The 23,638-nt window shown below is 42.7% G+C and overlaps 1 protein-coding gene across 4 annotated transcripts in view; it reads left to right on the forward strand.

The window, feature by feature from the left end:
- Positions 1–95: 95 nt before the first annotated feature.
- Positions 96–23,638, forward strand: part of LOC140149185 (ERC protein 2-like) — a 134,782-nt gene continuing 111,239 nt past the window's right edge. For all 4 annotated transcript variants that reach the window (XM_072171391.1, XM_072171390.1, XM_072171392.1 and 1 more), the window contains exon 1: positions 96–1,195. In XM_072171391.1, coding sequence (XP_072027492.1) covers positions 656–1,195 — 540 coding nt within the window. In that variant the 5' untranslated portion in view covers positions 96–655. The remainder of the gene's footprint in view (positions 1,196–23,638) is intronic.

Genomic DNA, 23,638 nt, shown 5'->3' on the forward strand with positions numbered 1-23,638 from the left:
CAGACACAATCAACAATACTTATTTTTTTACTTGTGTCAAAACATACACACCCCTATAAAGTATTGGTTGTATCTGAAATTGGGGATCACCTCTTTCAATATCAACGGAGTGACAAACAGAGAAATGCCAAAATTACAAACAAAACAATCACTGCGGAGTTCGCGGTTTGTAGAATTAGTTCTTTGTGGTACACATTGCTGAGAAGTGAACTCATTAAAGTTTTTAAACGTAGAACTGTTTATAGTTTCAGGTATCAGTTTTATCATCGATTTGCATAATTGGGCGGCCATATTGGATGCATTGATGTGCAGGTTGACTGCCCTTGCTACTATTGCTATAAACCTTGAATTGGGATTACCCGGTGTGTAAGCCTGTTCAACGGACCTTTGCTGTAAACACTAGCCTTGTTTCAATTGTCTACCCAGCGTGTAAGCACCCGAAGAATTTAAAGAATGAACGGGTGCTTGTGTGATGGAAATTAGTCACACGAGGGTAAACAAGGATGTACAGTCCACGTTATTCTCCACAGCATTCTGATCAGGAGAGGCTAGTTCAAGTCACAGTTCGTCTACTACGGGATCAGGTCCACGATCACCCTCACGCACTCGTAGAACGGCCAGGCCAGTCCCCGGTGATGTCAGTTCTAATTTGCCCATGGAAACAATTCAATCGCTAAATGCCGTATACAATGCTGGACCAATATATATCGGGGATGGTATGGGAGGACGATCAGCATCGCCAATTTCAAGTGGAAGTGGAAAATCAAACCATTCTTTGTCGCCAAGAGGTTCTCCAACGCACAGTCATTCCAGTAGTTTAGGATCAGGAGCATCCAGTTCTGGAAGAGAAGGATTGACTCTACCTGTGTCTCCATTGGTTACTGATCAATACCATACGGATCATATTCACAATTCAGCCATGGCATCTTCACAGCTGCCACACTCAGATGATCTGAGGCAGGCTAGAGACACTGTCCTGTTGGATGTGCATTCACAGCTTCGTGAACTGCAGCGAGAAAATGCTGCTTTGAAGCAAGAGCTAGATGCTAGAGAAACCAAGTTGAGCTCTAGCATGAATAGCATCAAGACATTCTGGAGTCCAGAGCTGAAGAAAGAAAGAGCTCTGAGGAAAGAGGAAGGAAGCAGAATTCAGGCACTGAAGGAACAGTGCAGAGTGGCAGTGGAAGAAAACCAGGTATAAATTAAGCAACTGGTGTTTTTGTGTTCACAATTCTGATTTTGTGCATGCTCTTTTTGATATCCTTTTATAGTCAACTTCATCATGTTATCCGGATCATTTTATTTTCTATATCAAATTATGTGACAGATTGCACTCCAAAATATCTGTGGATAAATACTGTATAAAATTGTGGGATAGGCTTTTGTTTCTGTTGACAAGGGGCAGTCTTCAGCAAACGGCTCTTTTCAGAGCCACCAAAACTTACAAATTCAGCAGATAGGCGAGATCTGCTTGTTTCTGTAGACAAGGGGCAGTCTTCAGCAAACGGCTCTTTTCAAAGCCACCAAAACCTTTATATTAGCAGATAGGCGAGATCTGCTAGTTCTCTGTAGACAAGGGACAGTCTTCATTAAACGGCTCTTTTCAGAGCCACCAAAACTTACAAAATCAGCAGATAGGCGAGATCTGCTAGTTTCTGTTGACAAGGGGCAGTCTTCAGCAAACGGCTCTTTTCAGAGTCATCAGTAGACAAGGGGCGGTCTACATGTCTCATTCTTAGGTACTTTGTCCTGAAGAAGTCAGAGCTACTCCTGACGAAAGCTTGACAGTTCTAAACTTGTCGACGGCGAACCCGCTAAAAACCTACTAAGGCCGTATAAAATTAATGTTTTGGTTCTCGTCCAGAGGATTTTCATGAATTGATGAGGGAGGGAGGTGTTTTTTTTTTTTTGTTTTTTTTCCAATGTAAAATTAGCATTGTCAGTAGTTTTCGGTCTTCTCCAACAGTGCTCGAGGAAACGATGAGGCCCTTTTTTTTTTTTTTTTTTTTCAAATGTGAGATTCTGAGGGATAAACCCCCTAGAGTACCACAAAAAGACTTGGAAGTGATGCTTGTTCTCTAATAAACTTATTTATATGTATGAAGATTTCATAAATCATTCCAAAGTCTAAAAAAATTTAAAAATCTAAAAAAAAAAAAAAAAAATCTGACAAATCCCAGAAATTGAGGAGGGAGAAGACGAGAACCAAAATATTAATTTTAAACGGCCTAATTGAAATACTTTATACATTTAAATGTGGGGGGGGGGGGGCACTTCCATTTTGGATTTTACAAGGTACAAGGTACTGAAGACCCTTATGCTCTGTCACCTAAAAGACCTGTAATGTTTTCCATTATTGATCTGTCAAGACCATTATTTTTATTTCGAGCATTTAATTTTCACTAGTTCTGTTTTACAAAGCCATAAATTTATTAGAAATTCAATGTCTGAGGCTTATATGGGACTGTTTTGGCTCTCACCATGCTCAGCCAAACATGCAAAGGCCCACTTTTTAAAAGGTCACCGTCATGTTCTCACTCGATGTCCCCATACTCTAGGTCCAAAAGTCATCCTTCACCCAATTTTAGAATCCAAGTCACAGTCATACTAGAACTACAGTCATACGACCTTCTTCGAGAATGGTGCATCATCTTGGCCTTTAATTTTAAACACACTATATCCGAGAACCATTAAAACCCATTAGGCGCGTGAAAGTCGATTCCGAGTTTATCGTCCCCCGCCCGCGTCACTTTTTGGACACCAAAAACACCCGCGTCAAATTTTCAAAAATGCCAAAATAATTCATTATTTTCAAAGTATCAGTGTTTTCACCAGTTTTAGCAATTGGAAACATATATTTTTGTTTGTAAAACATATAAATTTATAACTTGTAAACAAAACCAGGCTCTTTTCTTACTTTTCTAGTCCCTACCCATATAAAAACATGTTTATAAATAACATGTATGAGTGTGGCTTTAAATCAACACGCACTTTAGGTCAATAATGAAATCTGATGAAATAATGAAAATGAAAAAGTCACCTCACCAACCTGGGAAAAAAAAGGGATGATAAACTCGGAATTGACTTTCATGGGCCTTAACCGCTCCACCCGAGGGGGAGTTAGCAGTCACTGGGTTTAGCCGTTCTCTGGATATAGCCAGGTTTTTATGATATAGCATGATTTTGGATCACCACAGCCAAAAGGCCCTATACTATACTACAAATGTAGTAGGGCTTCATCATTTTGGAATAAAACACAGCTTGAGGGTGGTGTAACTTATTCTAAAGTTGTGGGAGTTTATTAATTTATGTTTTCATTATAATAACAAAAGTTGTTTTAACATGTTCACCATTGGACAAGTTTAGAACTGTCACAAGCTTTTAGAGGAGTAGCTCTGATTTCTTCAGGACAAAGTATGAGACATGTTAGTAGGCCACCCTTGCCTACTGATGGTTCTGAAAAGAGCTGTTCACTGAAGACTGCCCCAAGGTTGCTGAACAGTGAAGAAGCTCAAGTTATTGATAGATTTCCTAACTTGTCCAACGACGAACCCGCTAAAATTGATGGTTTTTTAAAACCTGGCTGTGCATATAAATGGTCAAGCTATTACTAGCACAGTGGCAGCAGGGGTAGCGCTAGAACAAAACATTCCAGAGTCCGCAGGGACCCCCGAACTTGCAGAAAATTAAAAAGTAGAGGGTCCGAAGTAGAGTTTGGTGAGTCCGAGTTGCACAAATGTAGCATAAATAGTATGTCTGCGTTAGCGCTAGATTGAAAAACTGGGGGTCTGCAGGGACCCCTGAACTCACAGAAAATATGAAAACAGGGGGTCCAAACTCTATTTTGGTGGGTCCGGGACCCCAAAATGCAGCCTAGCGCTACCCCTGAGTGGCAGTGGAAGGATTTAAATTTAGTGGGGGCATGTGTCATTCTGGTGATGCCTATCAATTGTAATACTCCCGGTGATACTACATGTAGGAGAAACTGTCAATGAGTGAAAGTTTTAGTTTTGTTTCAAAGAACTCATTAGAGTTTTGCTAGATTTGTGAAATCTGACTGCAACCAAAGACACAGTGCAGGATGTCATCAACAAGTCAACAATTCAGCTTTAAATACAGGAAGTTGTTAGGACATTCAAAGGAAGTGCAGTAGCACAATTCTTATCAACTAATTTACTTTTGCTTGGGTTGTGAATGGTCACTTGCTACAAGTTTGTTTAGTACCATACTAGGGTTAGCAACTTTTCATCAGTTTTGCATGTATTCTCATCATTCATCCATGATTTTGTAGTGGTAGCCCACTTGAGTGACTTAGCTTGAACCATCAACTTAGGTTACACATAGCTCATTAGGAATAGAGGGAAGTCTGTTAATATTGTTTATTTTTGGTTAATGAGGCTAAGTCACCCACTCCATCATGCACATGAAGATTCCATTCATTTTTGTAAGGCTGACTCATTCATCGACTCCTGTGCTCCCACACAACTGCAGTTAGCTCATCACTCCATCCATCATGTTATGGTTATGGCTCATTATGATGTATTGATGAGGGAAATAATTAGAACACTTGGGCCTTATAGGAGCCGGAACTTTCTTATATTATGCTTTCAGTAGGCATGCTAAGTATATTATAGGGCCTATACATTAAATTTATTTTGCGATTTCTTTTTTCGGATTTGAACAGTCCCTGGACGTAAAGCCATGTTCTGAATTCTTTCATGGTTGATTTTTGAATTAACCAAACAATTACCATTTGTATCCAAAAGATTTATAACTTATTTAGGCTACTTCATAATCTACATGTATAACAGATCTAAAAATGCATTGGTGTTGTACACATTTCTATAGCCTACAGATTCTTTAGTGAAATCAAGTTAATTAGTCCCTTTTGGATGCAAAATTGGTACCGTTTTTTTTTTTAAGTCGACCACAAATGATTGCAGCACTTTGGCTCTACGGCAAGGGTCTCTCCAAATCTGTGAAAAACAATTGCCTACATGTAAAATTTGTAAAAAAGTGCAGTAAGAGCCAATTGCATTTCCTTAGCAGTCCAAATTTAACTTCACCCCCCTCGGTAAGTTCTTGAGACTTTTTGTTTGTTTACCTGGGTGATCTGTATGGACACAGTCTGGAAGGAGGGAGTTGCTTCCATTGTGGAGGTGATGTATGTCCCTATTTTCAAGATTCCTGTCACCCAAAGACCCCATAATTAATTTGTTCAACCCATAATGTCTTGTCATTTAGTTAGAGGCCCATCATTTCGCCTGGGAATTGTCGCCCATACATGTAGACCGCTTGTTTGTTCAACTTTACTGATGACAACTTCCATACCGGTACATGTACCTCCCCAATCCCATTTTTTCTCAGGTTTGCAATTGCATACTTATCATGTACGCCTGTGCCAATTTTATATTACATCCAGGCGTAGATTTCGCCTGGGAATTGTCGCCCATACATGGGCTATTTCATTATAAATGACACGTTCACAAAAATGGCTTTTATCATATCTGGTTGATATAATTAGGGTGATAATGCAGTGTTATTAACTTAATTCTAAGTATGCCACAAACTACAAGCTACATGAGCATTTTTACAGAATTCTGTCTATTTTTGTATAAAAAAATTGCCAAAAGGTACATTTTAACCCAATTTTGGAGTCCCATTTCATTTTGCCCATGTATTCTGAATTAATTCTTTGAAAAATTAGGTACATTCTATGGCAATGTGCTTGTTGCAATGAAAATATGATATGTGTGGAACATCATGCAAGTTGAATGGTGAAAATTGGTGCAAAATGTTAAAATTCAGAGATTCTTGCAAAATTGGCATTTTATGTTAAATAAAAAAATGAGTGTCCTCTCCAATTCATGCCTCCATTTTTGTTAACATTAAAGAGGAAATATAAACCCTTACCCTACCTGTATAATCTGTGTTATATTACCAATTGATGGGACAGGGCACTGATTGAGGAATTCATTTATTTTACATACAGTAGACCACTTGTTCTTGATACCACAGTTCCGCGTTAAAATTTGGCCTCTCCAGAACTGAAGTTAATTACTAATTGTTGAAATAAGAAGGATTATATCATAGAATGTGAAATTTGTAGAGGAAGAGTGGTCTTCCTTCTACCAAGGTGGCACATGATTTGGTATTTGTTGCATTTTTGCAAGCCTGTATCCACGATTCTGTTTGCAATTTAACAAATGTCCTCTCCAGCACAATTATGTCATTTCCATGAATTGGTAAACAAACTAAAAAATAAAAATTTCAAAGAGCCAAACCCACAAGAAATTTTTGCATTTTATTGCAAATTATGCTTACAAAACACTTTAGTGTTCAAATTATTGTCCAGTTGTTGAGAACACATATGATATTATTCTGCATTGAACTTCGGTTAGCTAAAAATTGCAATATTCCTAATTTAACCAGAATATTAACCCTGTTTGTAGTGGATTTTAAATGCTGGGGATCTTTTATGCAATAATATTGATGCAATAATATTGATGCAGCTATTTCTAAAGTTAAAGTATGCTTTATTATGTGTTAAAAATGTGTCCTATCCAGAACAAATGACACAGGAGGGGTATTTTATTTTAGGTTTTCCATGACTAGTACAACAGATTGACGCAGAATACTCACTTATGCATCAGTGTAGCTATTGGGCAGGACAAAATGACTATTTCATGAATTTTTCATGTGAAGATAAAGTTTATCCTTAAAATATGTAGTAATTTTGCACCATTTATCTGGATTAGTATCAATTTACTAATTGTTTTATATTGAAACTGGCATATTTAAGACACTGAAGTGTAAAGGAACATACAACAATTATTACAGACTAAATACTGAATAAGTATGAACCCAATGTTGGTTACATATACTCTTTCAAAGTTGTGTATTAAATTGTTTAAAAAATGTCCCTCCAGACGGCAGCTATGTTTTACACAGCAAAAATTCAATTTAATTTTTTAATGGTTCCTGAGGGTTTGACGCTCTAATATTTTGAGAATTATTGACACACCATCTGAACTTTGAAATGATAATGAATTTGCATGAAATAAATGAGTTTGAATTTTGACCCCTTTTGGGACTCAATGTTGTCATTTATAATGAAATAGCCCACATGTAGACCGCTTGTTTGTTCAACTTTACTGATGACAACTTCCATACCGGTACATGTACCTCCCCAATCCCATTTTTTCTCAGGTTTGCAATTGCATACTTATCATGTACGCCTGTGCCAATTTTATATTACATCCAGGCGTAGATCCCAGGGGGATGGGGGAGTATAACCCCCCCCCTCCCCAATATTCTGTCAGGGGGAGATGGTCCATACAATCACCCCCTACCAATATTTAGCCATTTTAGCCCCGGCCCCAAAAGTGCCAAGTTTTTGCATGCTTCGCACAAATTTATTTCACTTTTGCACCATATTTCACCAGTAGGCCTACATGTATAGCCTCAAAATGGCAATTTTTTTCGAGTGCTTCACGCGTGTTTGTACAATGAACTTTATATTTTGACACCAAAAGGTGCTGGATTCACTATACTTCAAGAAATATTTTCCAACCCCATGCCCATCCCCCCAATGTCAAAAAAGAAATCAACGCCAAGTGCTGTATTGAAACATACATTGTAGAACCAGGGATATGAGACAATGGGCCTGCCTAGACATACATTGTAGTTGTACATGTAGGCTATGCTCACTGCCTCACTGCACAGTCATCAATTGTTAAAATATGAAAATATGTAACCAAAACAGAGGCACACATTATTTTTTGTTCTTGAAATGACTATATTAACCTAAGGTTATGAAAATGTCACTTGCAGTTTCAATAGATGGACTCATGCACTTGCTTGCCCTTCACAACTTAATGAAATACACTTGTAAATGACTTTCAAAAATACTACATGTAGTAGGCCTACCGGTATACATTTTCCATGCTTGAAATCTCATTCTGTACATTTACATAAATGTTGGTTTTTGGTGAACGTACATGTACATGCTCATTCTACCATGTTGTACATGTATGGTCTACCAGCTCCAGTGCTGATAATACAGGTCTGTGATAATATGCTTTCTCTGCTGGTGTTTTATTGTAGCAGAAGGTCAGTCTATGAAGATCCTTGACCTTCACCTTACGCAGGTTACCAGGGTGACTGGGGTAGTTATGAGGATGGGATTTAGCCTTAGGGGGAATTCCCAAATGCAAACTCAAGCAGCATATACCAGGAAAGTGCATTAAACCATAGCATGTGAAGAGATGTAAAATTATATTTTGTCCAGGAAATATCCTGGATTCTTTTTCCAGGAAATATCCTGGATTCAGGGAAAGAGGACTTTTTCCAGGAAATAATTTTTCATATCAAAGAAAGTACTGAAAGTGTGAAATTCTGTTGTCAATCAATTTTTATATAAATTTTAGCAGGATAATTTTTCTCAAGTTTCCCCCTTGTAGACCCAAAGTGGGGTATTTCTCATTCAGCCCCTATATTGGGAAACAGTCACAACTTTCAGCAGCCTTATCATGATTAGTGCTCATTTATAAAAACCTACACATTTTTGAGAATTTAAATTTAACAACAATTCCTACATAAATAGTTGCGTGAGGAGGCAGTGGTGAAGAAAGTGGAAAAAGTTAATTTTTTGTGGGCGTTGCCACATAGTCGCGTTTTGGTACCTTGCTGAGCCAGTGCAGCTATTAAATGTCATCACAGATTCTTTCCAGGATGTGTGATGTCATGATGACCATTTTAAAAATTACCAGGTAAATGTAGCCCCACTGCACCCCACCCTGTCTGTTCACTCACTATTGGAAATTGTTGATTTTTTAGGCACTTGATCGATCTATCAGTTGTAATCATAGGTTATAGATTATATGTTTCTATCCTTTAGTTGAGAATTCTAGCAGCTGTAGCCTGTAATCGCATTGGTCAAACCACTTTGATATTTACTGTATTACCTGTGTACGGTACTCATTAATAATACAGGCTGGTAATATTTCTTGTATTACCTGCATCTATAGATAGTCCTAACAGGCATGCATTTATGCGTAATATAACTTGTGCTGATATCCTAAGACTCGCAGCCATATTTTATGTGTGGCATGACTGCACTGATAAAAAGCAAAGAAGAAACCCTTTTTTCAAAATTATCAAACTAAATTCCTTCAGCAAAGTTTACGAACAAGTTTAAAACTGGCATCAGTCATGTCAGTCTTGTCAGTGATGATTGCTAAATTATATGGACAAAACCTATTATGACTCACACTTCCATTGCCTAATTATGGTAGAATTTCACCAGATTCTTGCTTGATGATGCACTTATGGGTGTAATGTTGATGTATTTACCATAAAAATGATATTTTCCATGGGTGTCGCCATGATACTATAATTAGTATAGCCGTAAATCCCTCCTTTCTACAGGAGCACTCCATCAGGAAATTTAACCAGATTTTAAAGTTGTTTTCACTAACAATCAGACTTGGGTCGATCCTTCATGTAATTATTTCGTGTAATCTAATCTAACTCTAACCCTAATCCTAACCCTAACCCTAATCCTAATCATAATCCTAACCCTAATCCTAACCCTAATCCTAACCCTAAACTAACCCTAACCTTAACCCTAACCCTAATTTCGTGTAAAATTACATGAAGGAATAACCCAGACTGGTCAGTAGTACATGTACCCGGTACCCATACTCGTACCCATACTCGAGTCCCAATTTCCGTACCTGTACTCATAGTCATACCCATGGCTTCGGACCCGTACCCGTATTCATGCCCTATTTTTACTTCGGACCCGTACCCGTACTCATGGCTAGGGACCATACCCGTACCTGTACTCATGGCGGGTCCAATACTACAAGTCTGCTGACAATTCACCTTCAAATAAATGCCCCCTTTTGGAAAAATGCAATACCCAGGGGCATTCATTACAAACAATATGGTATCTATGGTCTGGAGCAATATTCCATTCATCCTTCGGCTTCATGGAATACGGCACCAAAAAGTAGATATATTTTCCCGTATTTCGGGAACAAACAGGGTAACTAATAGTATTCATGTACATGTACGAAGTATGAAATGAGCCTGGGGAGAGTAAAGGGGGGGAGCTGCTACAATGTAGGATATGTAGGTCATGATACACGTGTCAGATGTTTATGTGATCATATTTTGTAATCGGTTATGGTCTAGACACACATCCCTGGGTGCAATTTCTCTGGTTTAATAGATCAAAGACCGAGTACATTAAGAATCTTTGTGTACGAATTTAGCTAGTCATCTAGCATATTTAGGCTGAGATATACAGTTATGTGGTATGTAGCTATAATTATGCTGTGCCTCAATTAAAAACTGTGGCAAACTGTGGCCGTCACTGCGATTAATACCACTGCATACTATAACAAGTACAACTACTGTTATATACTGTACATGCACCCAATTTGGGTTTCGCCCCGCTTGCTTGGGAGATGCATGTCACTTAGAAGGTGCAGCTTTGTTATTATAAACTTGGCTTAAAGCATATTATATAGGAAATTTATATTAAATTTGACTGCAGAAATAATAACATAAACATTGCTAGGTGAGTGCTCATGTATTAAATCAATAAGTTGTCAAGTGGTGGTCACATAGCGTGGCTGATTTCTCCCCGGGCTATTATGAGAACCAACGCAAGAATAGATCAATGAGAAATAGATCGGTCAGTTTATAGACAGACATCGTTACAACTAAATTGCTGTTTGACCAACACATCAATTTGCAATTTTGCATCATCATTGGTGATCTGGACAGCGAATCATGTGTAGAGAGTAAATCATAGATCCTGGATGTAAAGTGAAATGAGAAACAAAGCAAATCAATTAGGGAGTCAATCAAATCAAATTTACATTAAAATTAGAACATGTTCATGTATGCTAACGTAAATACCTAATTTGCACATCTAATTAGTGACGACATCTGGCAATTTTGTTTTGCATTTATTCTTTCTTGGAATCTAATTAAATCACCCAGATAGTGTAGTAATCAATTAGTTAATTAATATGAAAATTAGGTGCTCAGTTTCAGCCAACATGAAAATTACTGTAGCTTTTAAAAGGCAATCTCATTAACCAATCTGTGAATTAACGCCCCAGGGGCATTGCATTAAATTCCAAAAAAGGGGGGGGGGCATTTATTACAGGCAAATATAACCAAAAACTTTTAAATCAGAGAAAAAATGGTGAAATAGAACTCGCTTCCGGTTTGCTGCCTGGTTCAAATTTAATATGGCGGCCCACACAAACAGCGTATTTATCGGTAAAACATCTAATATACAATGTAGGACATCAGGAGTATTGAGAGCATAAATAAACTTATTTCCTAATATAAATACATGTATACTTATTTCTCAATTAATTAATCTTTTCCGTGAGCACATCCCCGTCCCTGGTCTTGTCTTTTGGTTATGTTTGGTAAAGTTTTTTTTTTTTTTTTGCTTTTTGCTAATTTCATTTGATTTTAGGGAAAGGCTAACTTTCAGGCCTTTTTGGTCTATCAGCCTTTTCCTCCATGTATCTTGTTTGTATATTTTTTGATGTAATGTAATTGTAATGATTTTTATGATTTATGGAATATATCACATTTGAGCTGTGAATTTGGTAGCATTATTCATTTTGAAACTAAATCTTGAAAGTGATTCAGGTGTAGTCATTCATTGATGATTCCAAGGTCAATGCTGACATTATAGTATTACATGTAGTAACCAGTACAAGTGATGATGGTGATAGGAATCGGTGGTAACTGCTGCACAAGGGTACTGAACAATTAGGCCCCTACATATATTGCATAGGGGGTGCTTACTAGGGGAGGGGTTGCCAATATTGTTTCATAATTTTATTAAAACTGCTGCAATCATGTATTTTGTTACAAATGTATGTTTCTTTTTACAAGGATAATAGATGGCATATGGTACTGATGATGCAGGAATTAATTAGGTATTGTGAGTAGTACTACTAATCACCATACTCATAGGGTAAATAATTATGACACTGTTATGTGTTTTATTGCTTTATTATATTATAATTGACTCAGCGCTGCTGTGTCTTATGATAATGCTGCTACATGTACATGCAGACAGTCAGACACTAGACTCATGCCCATTGCGTGAGGGTTAACCGAGTGGGTTAACCCTATCAGAAGGAGACTTCAAAGATTTCGGGGATTGTGAATTGCAAAGATGATCTAATGGACCTGCTTCCAGAATGACTTTAGGAGAACCAGTGATTGTCAGGTTGAAATTGCTCAGGCCCAAAATTAGGTTTACGAAGATGCACATGTAGCATCCATAATCAATTATGGAAAGATTTGTTTTTGGGTTCCAACTTCAATGTCAATAAAGGGGGACATTCAAACCCCATGTCAAGGATCCGCAAATCAAGCATCCATAAGTGGAATGTTTGGAACCCCAAAGCAAGCATCCTGAATAGAGGATGTTCCGCCAATCCCAAATCAAGCATCTTGAAAGGGGGATGTTCACAACCCCAAATCAAGCATCCTGAATGGAGGATGTTGCAGCCAACCCCAAATCAAGCATCTGAGGCATCTCTAAAGTTGATGTTCAGAACCGCAAAACAAACATTTGAGATCCAAAAAAATTAAGCATTCGAAACCCCAAATCAAGCATCATTGAGGGATTGATGAGTTGAAATGTAACTGATAAAAAATTTGGTACCAAATTGTTTCTGTATCAATTTTTTTGGTTTTAGGGAATGGAAAAGATTTAAAACAAAACACAAAGTTGGTTAGTCGATTGATGCTTATTACATGCACTTCTCAATTTGTAGTCAATTACTTTTGACTTTGAGCCTGTGTGGAAGCACAGATCCTGGAAAGAAATTTTCCAGGATCTGTGGTGGAAGGCATGCTCCTGCCACCATCAGTTGATTTTGCCAGTTGACATTTCCTCAAGCTCTATGTATGCTAAAATCACAAGCCCTAAATTCTATAAATAATCATAACAAAGACCATTGACTAATCAGACATAATTAAAGCATAATATATCTCTACTGTCTATGATTAAAGCAGGGTATGATTGTAACAATATTGGTTGGAAATTTACACAGGTGAAAATGAAAATGAAATGATGCATGCACAATGTATCATGTATTAGGCCTACATATTTTGTTTAGTTCACACTTTTTGTAACCAATTTTCCATTTTGTCATTTAAAATATCTGTCACATATTGTACATGTAGTCTTGGTAAATCTAGATTTAATAAATTACAGTTGTTGAAACATGTTGTCATGTCAACCCAGTTCTGAACCTGATTCATTGTCTGTTGAACAAATAGAAGTACAAGAGTGAAAAATGTGTCAAATCACAGATATTGTGGCACAGACATCATTTATAGTAACTTTGCGCACAGATATCATTTATAATAACTTTGTGCACACTATAAATTAGATTCAATGATAGAAGAATTAAATTTGTGAAAAGATTGCTATAGACAGTAGTTATCTTCTATTGTTATGTAGCCCATGTTTGTGTTCAATATTTGTGGAAGGATTAAATAGAAGGGATAGAGGAGTAGATTTTATTAGAGCAGGGGTACAAATATTTTGTCACTGTTTAAAAGAGGAAGGAAATGATGAAACAAATAAAAGATGTAGATCAGGAAAAACAAGGGGGGGGGGGGAGAAGGGGCACAGGGAAACAACCCAGTCTGTCACCATGCCCACCACCCACTCCTGATTTTGTACCTGCCAACTGCATCCACAACCCCATATGATTATAAATTTATTTCAATTTTCATTTAAATCAATTATAATTATAATTATTGATGATTGATGTTTTCCATAAAATCTCTTATGGGAATAAAATCCAGTGGAAAGTAGAACAAAGGTTGCAGCCATATAATTGGATGTAGCATCTTGACACACATGTATCATTTTGTTTGGATAAGTGATCAGAGATAAAATCAAATAATTCAATTATCTTGGCAGTATTGGATCGCACAGACCTAGTTTTGTGCATTTTGTGCTATAAAAATTGTTTTATTTGCAGTCTGAAACACTCTACATGTGACTCATAAAATGTAAAAATTAATCCCAAAGTTGCAAAACAAAAAAGTTAGCAATAGCATTAAAGCATTTGATCAAACTGACTTGCATTCACTACTGCATGGGTAGTGGGTACAAACATTTTATACCAATCTAATTGTTATCAGTAGAGATAGCAGAATACAATAAATAGAATAATGGCACATTGTATAATATAAATGTGATTGTCTCTTGAGTATTGCTCAACATAGATATAAATGGGGTTGTATGAGTGAATGAACACAGAACTATCACAGTCAAATGTGTATTCAGAGATGATATGAATTTTACAGACTCAGTACACCGGTCGATCTTACCGTTTCCGATGTTGATTAAGATACTTCTTGCATCGATCCCGAGATGCGGAAAAACCAATAGTCATTTTGTCCCACATAAATGAATAAATAACAAAAACCCCGATCCCCGGTGGACTCACCCAAAAGGTGACGTCACACCATATGATCGCCCCTTATCCTCCTTTGTCTCCGACTGACACAGACGTGCCTATTGATTGTTCATAGCACTGTGTATCAATTTCTCGACCAAAGGCGAGATATACTGGTTGTAGTTTCACACCTTAGGTAAAACCAAACCGGTATTGTTCGGCTGAGGATAGTTTTGACGGCATTTTCTGGCGAAAAAGTGACAAAAACGATCCAAAACTTAGCTACATATCGTGCCTCCGCTTGTATACGGGACACACGAGCAATTCAAAATGGCCGCTCGTTGACGCCATTCATTTTGTTTCCCACGTAAAACAACCATTGCAGCCTGTAAGTTACAATAGATGTTTGTACATACACATTGTATTTCATGTACGGTAGGTTATTGTTGCTATGTTAGGGTGATTACTCTATCGTTATGTCTTCATTACCGTCCAATAAAGACGAGTTAATCAGATATTCATACGGTGGGGATTGGTAGGGACCCGCCTGACATTTTAGTAATAAAGTTAGCCAGTCCTTACTTTACCACTAACGTTAGCGACCAGCCTCCGTGCTCAGGTTTGCTTACTGGGCTTGAGTCGCGTGTTGGGGGGGTAGTGCCCCCCCTTTCTCCTCGCTTCGCCTCGGCCCTGTCGGGCTTGCCCTTCCCTGGTGACGGAGCGGGACCCACACCCGCTCTGTTTCACCCACAGGGAGTGCTCACGATCTTCTAGATGTCTTTCTTTTGCCTAGGACTCTCCGAGTTCCAGTTTGACGATTGGGATAGGCTCCGTCATCGCCATAAGACGAAGAAGAAATCTACCAAGGGCACTGGTAAGGTCGATACGGTGGATTCTGCTGTGACAGCCCCTATGGGTCATGGCAGGTCTGCTTAAGGGGCTCCGGTCCCCGGACAAGCAGGCGGTTCCTTCGGGACTGCTAAGCGGTCCAAAGGCTCAGCAGCCAGCGAAAGCACTGACTATACGTCCGGAGCAAAGTAGCAGGCAGCAGAGCGGTAACCACCAGCGAAAACCCTAGCGGGTTTTGCAGCAGGAGGATACCAGTCGATCGGTAGATTCTGCTGTGACAGCCCCTATGGGTCATGGCAGGTCTGCTTAAGGGGCTCCGGTCCCGGACAAGCAGGCGGTTCCTTCGGGACTGCTAGCGCGTCCAAAGGCTCAGCAGCCAGCGAAAGCACTGACTATACGTCGGAGCAAAGTAGCAGGCAGCAGAGCGGTAACCACCAGCGAAAACCCTAGCGGGTTTTGTAGCAGGAGGATACCAGTCCTCTAGCGAAAATCCTCACGGGTTTTAGCAGGAGGACACCCGTCTGTTGCAGGCATATCTACGGGCTCAAACAGCCACAGTAGTAGCCAGCGACGGGCAGCATGCAAGGGTACCCGGGCTTGCCTGGGTTGAACCCTAGCATGCATGGGTTCAGCAGAGACGATACCGCTGCTAACGCTGTGGGTGTAGTCTTAGCAGAACCAACTGGGGTTGTCACACGGCAGCGCTCCAAGGCGGGACCGCCGAGTGATACCCTGGGCCCTAGAATAGCTGCTGGCTGTCCACAGGGACTGGCTGGCGATTATTCAGGGGTTGGGCTCGCAGTCTCTCACGGGACAGCGACCCAGGTGCATTCGGTGGCAGCTACAAAGACGAGCTACGGCTTGACTTCAGTGGTAGCCGCTATGCACCCGCCCATAGCTGCCGTGAGTGGTCCGCCACACACAGCGACCTTGGGCGAAGCTCTAGAGGGTACAGTAAGTAGCTTGAACAGCCTAGCTGATCAACAACCCACTTATGTCCTCGAGAGCCAGCGGAGCGTGGGTGATCCATTACCGTCAATGGGTCAATTACCCTCTCTTGATCGATCACTGTCAAATCAACAGGGCATAGCTCCATTGATTGACGCTGCCTATTCAGGTGGCGAGGTGATTGAGCGGGGGTATGCACGCTCAGCTACCCGTGGTACTAGGCAAGCTCCCTCTAGCCAAGGGACAGCCGGTATAGCGGGTACCCATACACACGGCTTGATCCTTGCGGGGAACGCAGTGAGGCATGGGTACAGTGGTACACAGCCGGAGCCCTCACGGGCACCTACGCTGGAACCACGCATACAGCGGTACACAACCGGGAACCCTCACGGGTACCCATGCTAGTACCGCGCCGGTACCACGCCAGCACACAGCTTGATCCCCCAAACAGGGAACGCAGTGTGGCGAGGGTACAGCGGTCCACAGTTGGGAACCCTCACGGGTACCCACGCTGATACCGCACGGTACCGCAGCACTCGCCTTAGTCGCCACAGTCTCTGTGGCAACAAGGGGGGGGGAGGCGGTGCTGGTACTGCAGTACCATGGGGTTACCCTGGTGGCGGATCCTTTCAGGGTCAGCTGCCGGCTGGGTATGCCCGTGGTACCCGCCGCAGGGTGTTTCTTCCACGGCCTAGCACCGTGGCAAGTGTCGCCAGCGATGGCCACGCAGTACCAACATCAGCTGTTGACCAGGCCAGCCGGCATGGGGCTAACCCAGATCTTGATCAGGGCAGGCCCCGGGCTGCTAGCGCTAGGACGACGGCTGCTGCGAGCATGCGGACCCAGTGGTGCCATGGCGGATACCTCAGGGTCTTGCGGGAGTACTCCTCTTCTGCTGGCAGGTAGTCGGCGAGCCACACAGTGGTTATGCCTTCTTACCCGCTTTCAGATGCCCGTCCTCAGTTACCGAGATCATCGGAGCATGATACGGATACTGTGGGCGAGGGAAAGGAGTCGGAAGCTGAGTCCGGTAGTGACATCACTCCAATCTCCTTCCCCCGCTGCCCCGCGCGGGGAGCAACAGCACTGATCTTCCTCCGGACACCCCCTAAGGGGGAGGCCATGGAGGAGGGCCAGGGGATCCTTTCAGTAGGATGCTCAGCTGCTGCTTCCTCACAGGGGACGCCTGCACTCTCATTCCCAGCAAACCTCACGGGTAGACATCGTAGGGCTGTCGAGCTCAGTAGAGCTATGACGCCGCGTGCTTGCACGCTTCCTCTGCGTGTAACGCGGGAGGACCACGGGACCTACCTGAGGGGATCCGAGAGGGACCCAGATGTCGCCAAGCGTATCACGCTCAGACAACATCTGAGCTCTTCCAGCGAGGTGAGCCTATTAGCGGTGCTAACAGCTAGCCTCAACGAGGGCTCCATGGGCCTAGCCCATAGGGTGTCCACTCAGCGCCGGGGGGAGGGGCCTGCCACTCCAATCGCTCAACGCGATGGAAAGGCAGGGTCCTTTTTCTCTTTGGATGCTTCTGCGCCACGGTGGAGGACCGTGCAAAGAAGCTACCAACGGAGCACTCTGAAGAGGTCGGAAACTGCCCTTACCATGGGTAGGAGCTCCGACTTCAGCAGGCCGTGCACCACCAACAGTACCCGAGCCCACTACCTCTGCAGCACCCATTTCTGGGAGGCGCAAGGGTAGCACAGGAACAGCTGGCAAGCCCCGAGGAAGAGCAAGCGCTCTTCCAAGGGAAGCTAGGCAGAGCATTCCTGGGGGCTCAGCGGTTTTTCCACAGGGGATCTCCCAGTGGATCGACCGCTTATGGCTTTCACCCAGAGGTGGGAAACCATCTCTTTGAGCGCCTGGGTATGGTCAGTGGTGAGTGGGGGCTACAGACTGGCAACCCAGTCTCCCCACATTCTTCTGCACATTTCAGAGGTCCACAGTAGTGCCGTCAGACGGCCCCCAGCGCCGGGCACTACTGACAGGGATCACACAGCTTCTCACGAAGCGGGCGATTGTCCCGGTCTACCCCCGTTCTCTGGGTGATCTTGGAGCCATTGGCTCCAAGGAAGACCGGCGACGGGAGCCCCATCCGGAACCGCAGGCTGTTGAACACGTTCTTCAGGCCCAAGAGGTTCAGAATGGGGACTCTCGCTCGGTGCTAGCCTGCCCCATCAGGGGCATGGGAACAGCATCGCTAGATCTCTCGGACGCCTATCTGCATATGCCAATCGCCTCTCAAGATCGGAGGCATCTGCGCTTCTAGGTACAGGATCAAAATTACCAGTTTTGATACCGCCATCCGCCTGTCCATCTCTCCCGGTGTTTAACACTCTTGGTCAGAGCGGTGGCAGCGCATCTGAAGCACAGGGGTGTCAACATCAGTTGCTACCTGGACGTTTGGCTCATATACGGACGCACTCCACTGAAGACTACGGGTCTCATGGGGTTGATAGTCCGTGGGTGCGGACCCGGATTTTTGATCAGCTCATAAAAGTCCAGCGTGGTCCCGACGCAGACACCACTATTTGTAGGGGCCCAGATCACCCTCACGGAGGGGTTCGCGGTGCTCTCACCCGAAAGGGTGATTTAACATGGTGCGGTGTGCCTGACTCTTGGCGAGTCTCGGGCAAAACCCGCTGTGGCATGGATGAAGGTGGTAGGCCTAATGGCCAGTATGGTAGACCTCGTACTGTACTGCCGCTTTCTACGTTAGGGCTTACCCAACTACACCTTCTAGCCTGCTTGCAGGCCCAGTCGTCACCAATATCCCTCGCGTTCCGTTGTCGGAGATCGCGCGAGAGGAACTCTGGTGGTGGACCCATCAGCCCAATTTGACCCAGGGTGTCAGGTTTCCTGCACCCCGGTATGTCACGTAGTGACGCGACCATAGCGTCAAAAGCGGGGCTGGGGGTCCACATCCACGGAGACTCCGTCCCGGGCCTATGGGGTCCATAGAGACAGAGTTTCACATCAACCTCCCTCGCTTACGAGGAGGTGATCGTGGAATCACATGCCGTTGTCCTGACGGATAACACAACCGTGGTAGCCTACCCCAACAGACAAGGGGACTCCGGGCCACCACGATTGAGCCTGCATGCACGACACCTGATAGGGTGGTGCAAGTTCAGGCAGATTACGATGAGAGCGATACACATCGCGGGCGTCACCAGCATCCTCGCGCACAATCTGTCACGAGGAAGGGTGTCGGGACCAGTAGAATGGTCCCTTGCTTCGCAGGTCGCTCAGACGATCTTCAAGGGGATGTACCACCCCTCGAAAGATCTGTTCGCATCTCATCGCAATCATCCACTGCCGGTGTACTGCTCAAGGGTCGCGGCCCCCAAGCATTCACCGTGGACGCTCTGTCCATAGACTGGGGAGGGATGACAGCTTATGCAGTCCCTCCGATCTCACTACTCATGAGGGTGGTGGCCAAGATCGGGTGGGAAGACTGCATTGTCATTCTGCTAGCGGCAAGGCAGCTGGCACTCCCGAGTACCAGATCTACTCCGGATGCCCGGAGCGGAGGTACCCAGTCTATCACTAGAGCACCTGCAGTTAGCTGCATGGCCCTTACCAGGAACACGCAGCGGAGGGATACTTTTCATCAGAAGCTGTTTTTTCTCATCGCCGGGGCTAGACGGAAGTCTACCCTCCGTGACGTATAGCCAGAGTCTGGCTCCATACTACGCTTGGTGCAATGAGACAAATAGCTCCCGCTAGAGCCTCTGTGCTGCTAGTTCCGGAGTTTCTGACAGAAAAGTTCCAAGCAAGACTTCAGCGGGCCACTGGGGCCAGCTATAAGTCAGCTGTCCTCTCCATTCACCGAGGTTTCGAGACGGGTCGACTATCATAGCCGATGGTTACCTTAGTAGTCTACGCCTCGACGGTATGTTCAACGAGTGTCTACCAAAAAGGAAAGTGATCCTCCTAAGGGATCCCAACACAGTCTTAGATTACTTTAAGGGTCACCTTTTGACCTTCCGTCCAAAAGCGACGCTTAAATACGTAACTCTCAAGATGGCTTTCCGGTTTGGCGTTGGCCTCGGGACGGCGGTGCTGAGTTGCACACGGTCTCGAGGTTCGCTGCCGTGTTCACAAACACTGGAGCGACACTGTTTCGGGCGCTCTGTTCTCGTGACTACTGAACGGGCGCGGTGCATACCGACATTCGTCCCTCTCCAATCCCCAGGGTTGGGCAAGGTTCGGCTGAAGCCAAAGATAGGCTGGGGGGTCCGATAAGGCGCTGCAGCACTATTTCTTCCAACACAAGCCTTGCGAGGGACTCACGACCGCATTCATCACCCTTACAGAGTTTTCGGTCCAGCCGCTGTCGCAATGGCTGGTCCAGGTGTTGGTGGGGTCCGGGGGATCGCGAAGGTTTCGCGTCCCACGACCCACTCGACACGAGCTATCTCATCATCTTGGGTATACCGTTCGGTTGTCCCGTGAGGAGATCTAGCAGGCGGTGTCCCGGAAGCCACCTTCGCCCTTCTCTACGATACTTCCGTTTACGTTAGTAATCAGAGACGGGCGGAGGTTTACCGGACATTGTTCGGCGATCATAATACGGTGGTGTCACGGGTACCAGGTTTTCAGACTATACAGAATACTCAGCATGGTAAGAACCAGTGTCGCTATTCTTAACCACCAAACTTATTAAGTAAGGAGGTTTATGTCTGTGATCGCGTGGTCTTTTTGTTTCCCGACCGCTGGGGAAAATATTTTCTGACCTCGCGAAAACCATCGTTACCCGCTCCCGATCCCTGATCAGATGCTGACCAATCTTGTACCTCCATCCGTCGGTTACTTGCTAGATCGATCTTTCAGATGTTGATGCAAGAAGTATCTTAATCAACATCGAAGCGGTAAGATCGACCGGTGTACTGAGTCTAGTCCCAAACAGAAATGTTTGGTAGACTCATAACCGTGCGATCTTACCTTTCCGATGTTGATTATCCCGACCCCGCCACCCCTACAAGTTTGGTCCGAGTAGGGGATCCCAAGTCGGATAAGGGATTTATCATATGGTGTGACGTCACCTTTTGGGTGAGTCCACCGGGGATCGGGGTTTTGTTATTTATTCATTTATGTGGGACAAAATGACTATTGGTTTTTCCGCATCTCGGGATCGATGCAAGAAGTATCTTAATCAACATCGGAAAGGTAAGATCGCACCGGTTATGAGTCTACCAAACATTTCTGTTTGGGACTATACATAGGGGACTAGGGTGTACCCAGGGGGGCACATCAAAATTTTCTGGTGGGTATGTTCCCCCGGGATTTTGAGGTGGTGGGTCTTTGGGAGATGACGGCGTACCGGTAAAAGGAGGTCTTTTGGAGCTGCGAACAAGTAAAAGTGGGGGCTTTTGGAACTGCAAACAGTCAAAATCAAGGGTCTTTCTTGACTTTTTGGTTATCACTTGAAAAATCAGAAATATGAGGAATTAGCAATCTTGGGGTCTTTTAGAGCTGAAATTATAAAAATCAAGGGTCTTTCGGAGCTCTATTTTGGTCAAATGTAAGGGGTCTTTTGGAGCTGCAAAATAAAAAAAGGGGGTCTTTCTGGGGGAACATACCCATATGGTCATTTGTGTTAAGTGCCTCCCCCGGGGTGTACACACCATTTAACATGCTGGAGCTGTTTTTGTTTGTCCTTTCAGTTTGATCTGTATTCATAGGCATAGATGATTGGAGGGGGGGGGGTGAATTCTCCAATATTCAATCGAGGTTTCCCACAATGTTATGCAAATATGCTTGTTTTTGACCAAATTAACATTGACCATTTCAGCTTTAAAATTGAAAATGTGTGCTTATTCAAGTTTAATGTCATATTTAACCATTTTAGATTTTGCTCACATGTCTTCCAGGAAAGTTATTCTGGAAATGAAAGATGCTACTTTCACCTCACAGATTTTATACACAGTCCCTATGTCAGAAAGAAGTAATTAGGCCTACACCACTGTCTGTTGAAAGTAACCACCCCTGTTTACAAACATTGGTATACATGCATACACGGTCAAGTATAATTAAAACAATCAATTATTCTGATCAATAATTATGCTAATTCAACACATTCAAGATAATTGAAGATATTGAATCCTTCACAGTGTGATAGCATTGAATTATAGCTTTACATCATTCAGTATAAATTGAGAAGCATTTGTGAATTTCATAACCTTTTTATTTGTTTATTGCAAAAGTGGAATTCTGTACATTTGTAATAGCCAGTCACTGCCTCCTACAGATCACATGTGAGCTGTGCAGAGATCTATCGTTGTTAGACAACTCTTTTCCCCATATTTGTCAGCTGTTTTGCATACAGCTTGATTTTAATGTATAGTAACCTGCCCCCTGCAACATGAATGAGATGGAAATGATAAACGATAGGCTGGGCCGGATTTACCTTTTTGGGGGCCCTGGGCCAGGCCAAAATTTGGAGGCCCCCAGACGCACCGTGAGGAAAGCATGTGCACTCCAGTGGCCAAGTTTTTAGATTTTATTAGGACATTTGCGCACTTCACACGCAAAAAAAAAAAAAAATTTTAGACTATTATAGCCCGAAATTGAAGCTGAATTTTGCTATATGGTCATTTTCACAGTAAAGGGTGTAACTTTGGATTTTTAACATTTTAATCCGTAGTGTTCTAATAAAGCCACAGAATTCCATGATTTTTGGCCACATAAGTCATCTAGTTAGCAGCTACCTTGGGTAGCATAATCAGCTTTGGGAGTTACTGCGTTCAGTTTTAGCAGGCTTAAATGTACTTAATATTGCCATTTTGAAAAACTATAAAAAACAGTAACATTTTTGTAAAACCTTGTGTTTTCTTCAGTTAGTTCATGGATAATTTTTCTTATCCTGAAAGTACAGTCATATGTTCAGTAAACACTGCCACATTAGATTTAATTGTGAACAGCCCTGTATTTTTGAGAACCGGACTTCGATATTTGTCGCTTCGAGGCTTCATTTTCCGTTAACAATTGTTAACAAACTTTGTGGGTGTAGCTTTGGTTCATAATTCTTGGTTATTTCTTCACTTCTTCTTGATTCATAACAGTTGTTATCTTAACTTGAAATGGGTAACAAAAATTAGTCGATTTGCAAGCTTTTAAAATTTTTATAAAATCTTGACTTCAAAGAGCTGTTTTCCGTTAACTTTTTTGAAGCCTCCGAAACAAACTGTTCATCAAGCTTGTGCAAATATAAATAAAAGAGCTCATCCAATCTATTTATCAAAATGTAGCAAAGTAGATCCTCAAGTCGCATGTTTTTAAATCGTGGAGATATATATCACCGTTTGAAAATGGGACACAATACAAACTTTCCGTTAACAATTGAAGCCTCCGAAACAAATGAA

The sequence above is a fragment of the Amphiura filiformis genome, chromosome 3 (assembly GCF_039555335.1).
Source record: "Amphiura filiformis chromosome 3, Afil_fr2py, whole genome shotgun sequence".
Classification (NCBI taxonomy): domain Eukaryota; kingdom Metazoa; phylum Echinodermata; class Ophiuroidea; order Amphilepidida; family Amphiuridae; genus Amphiura; species Amphiura filiformis.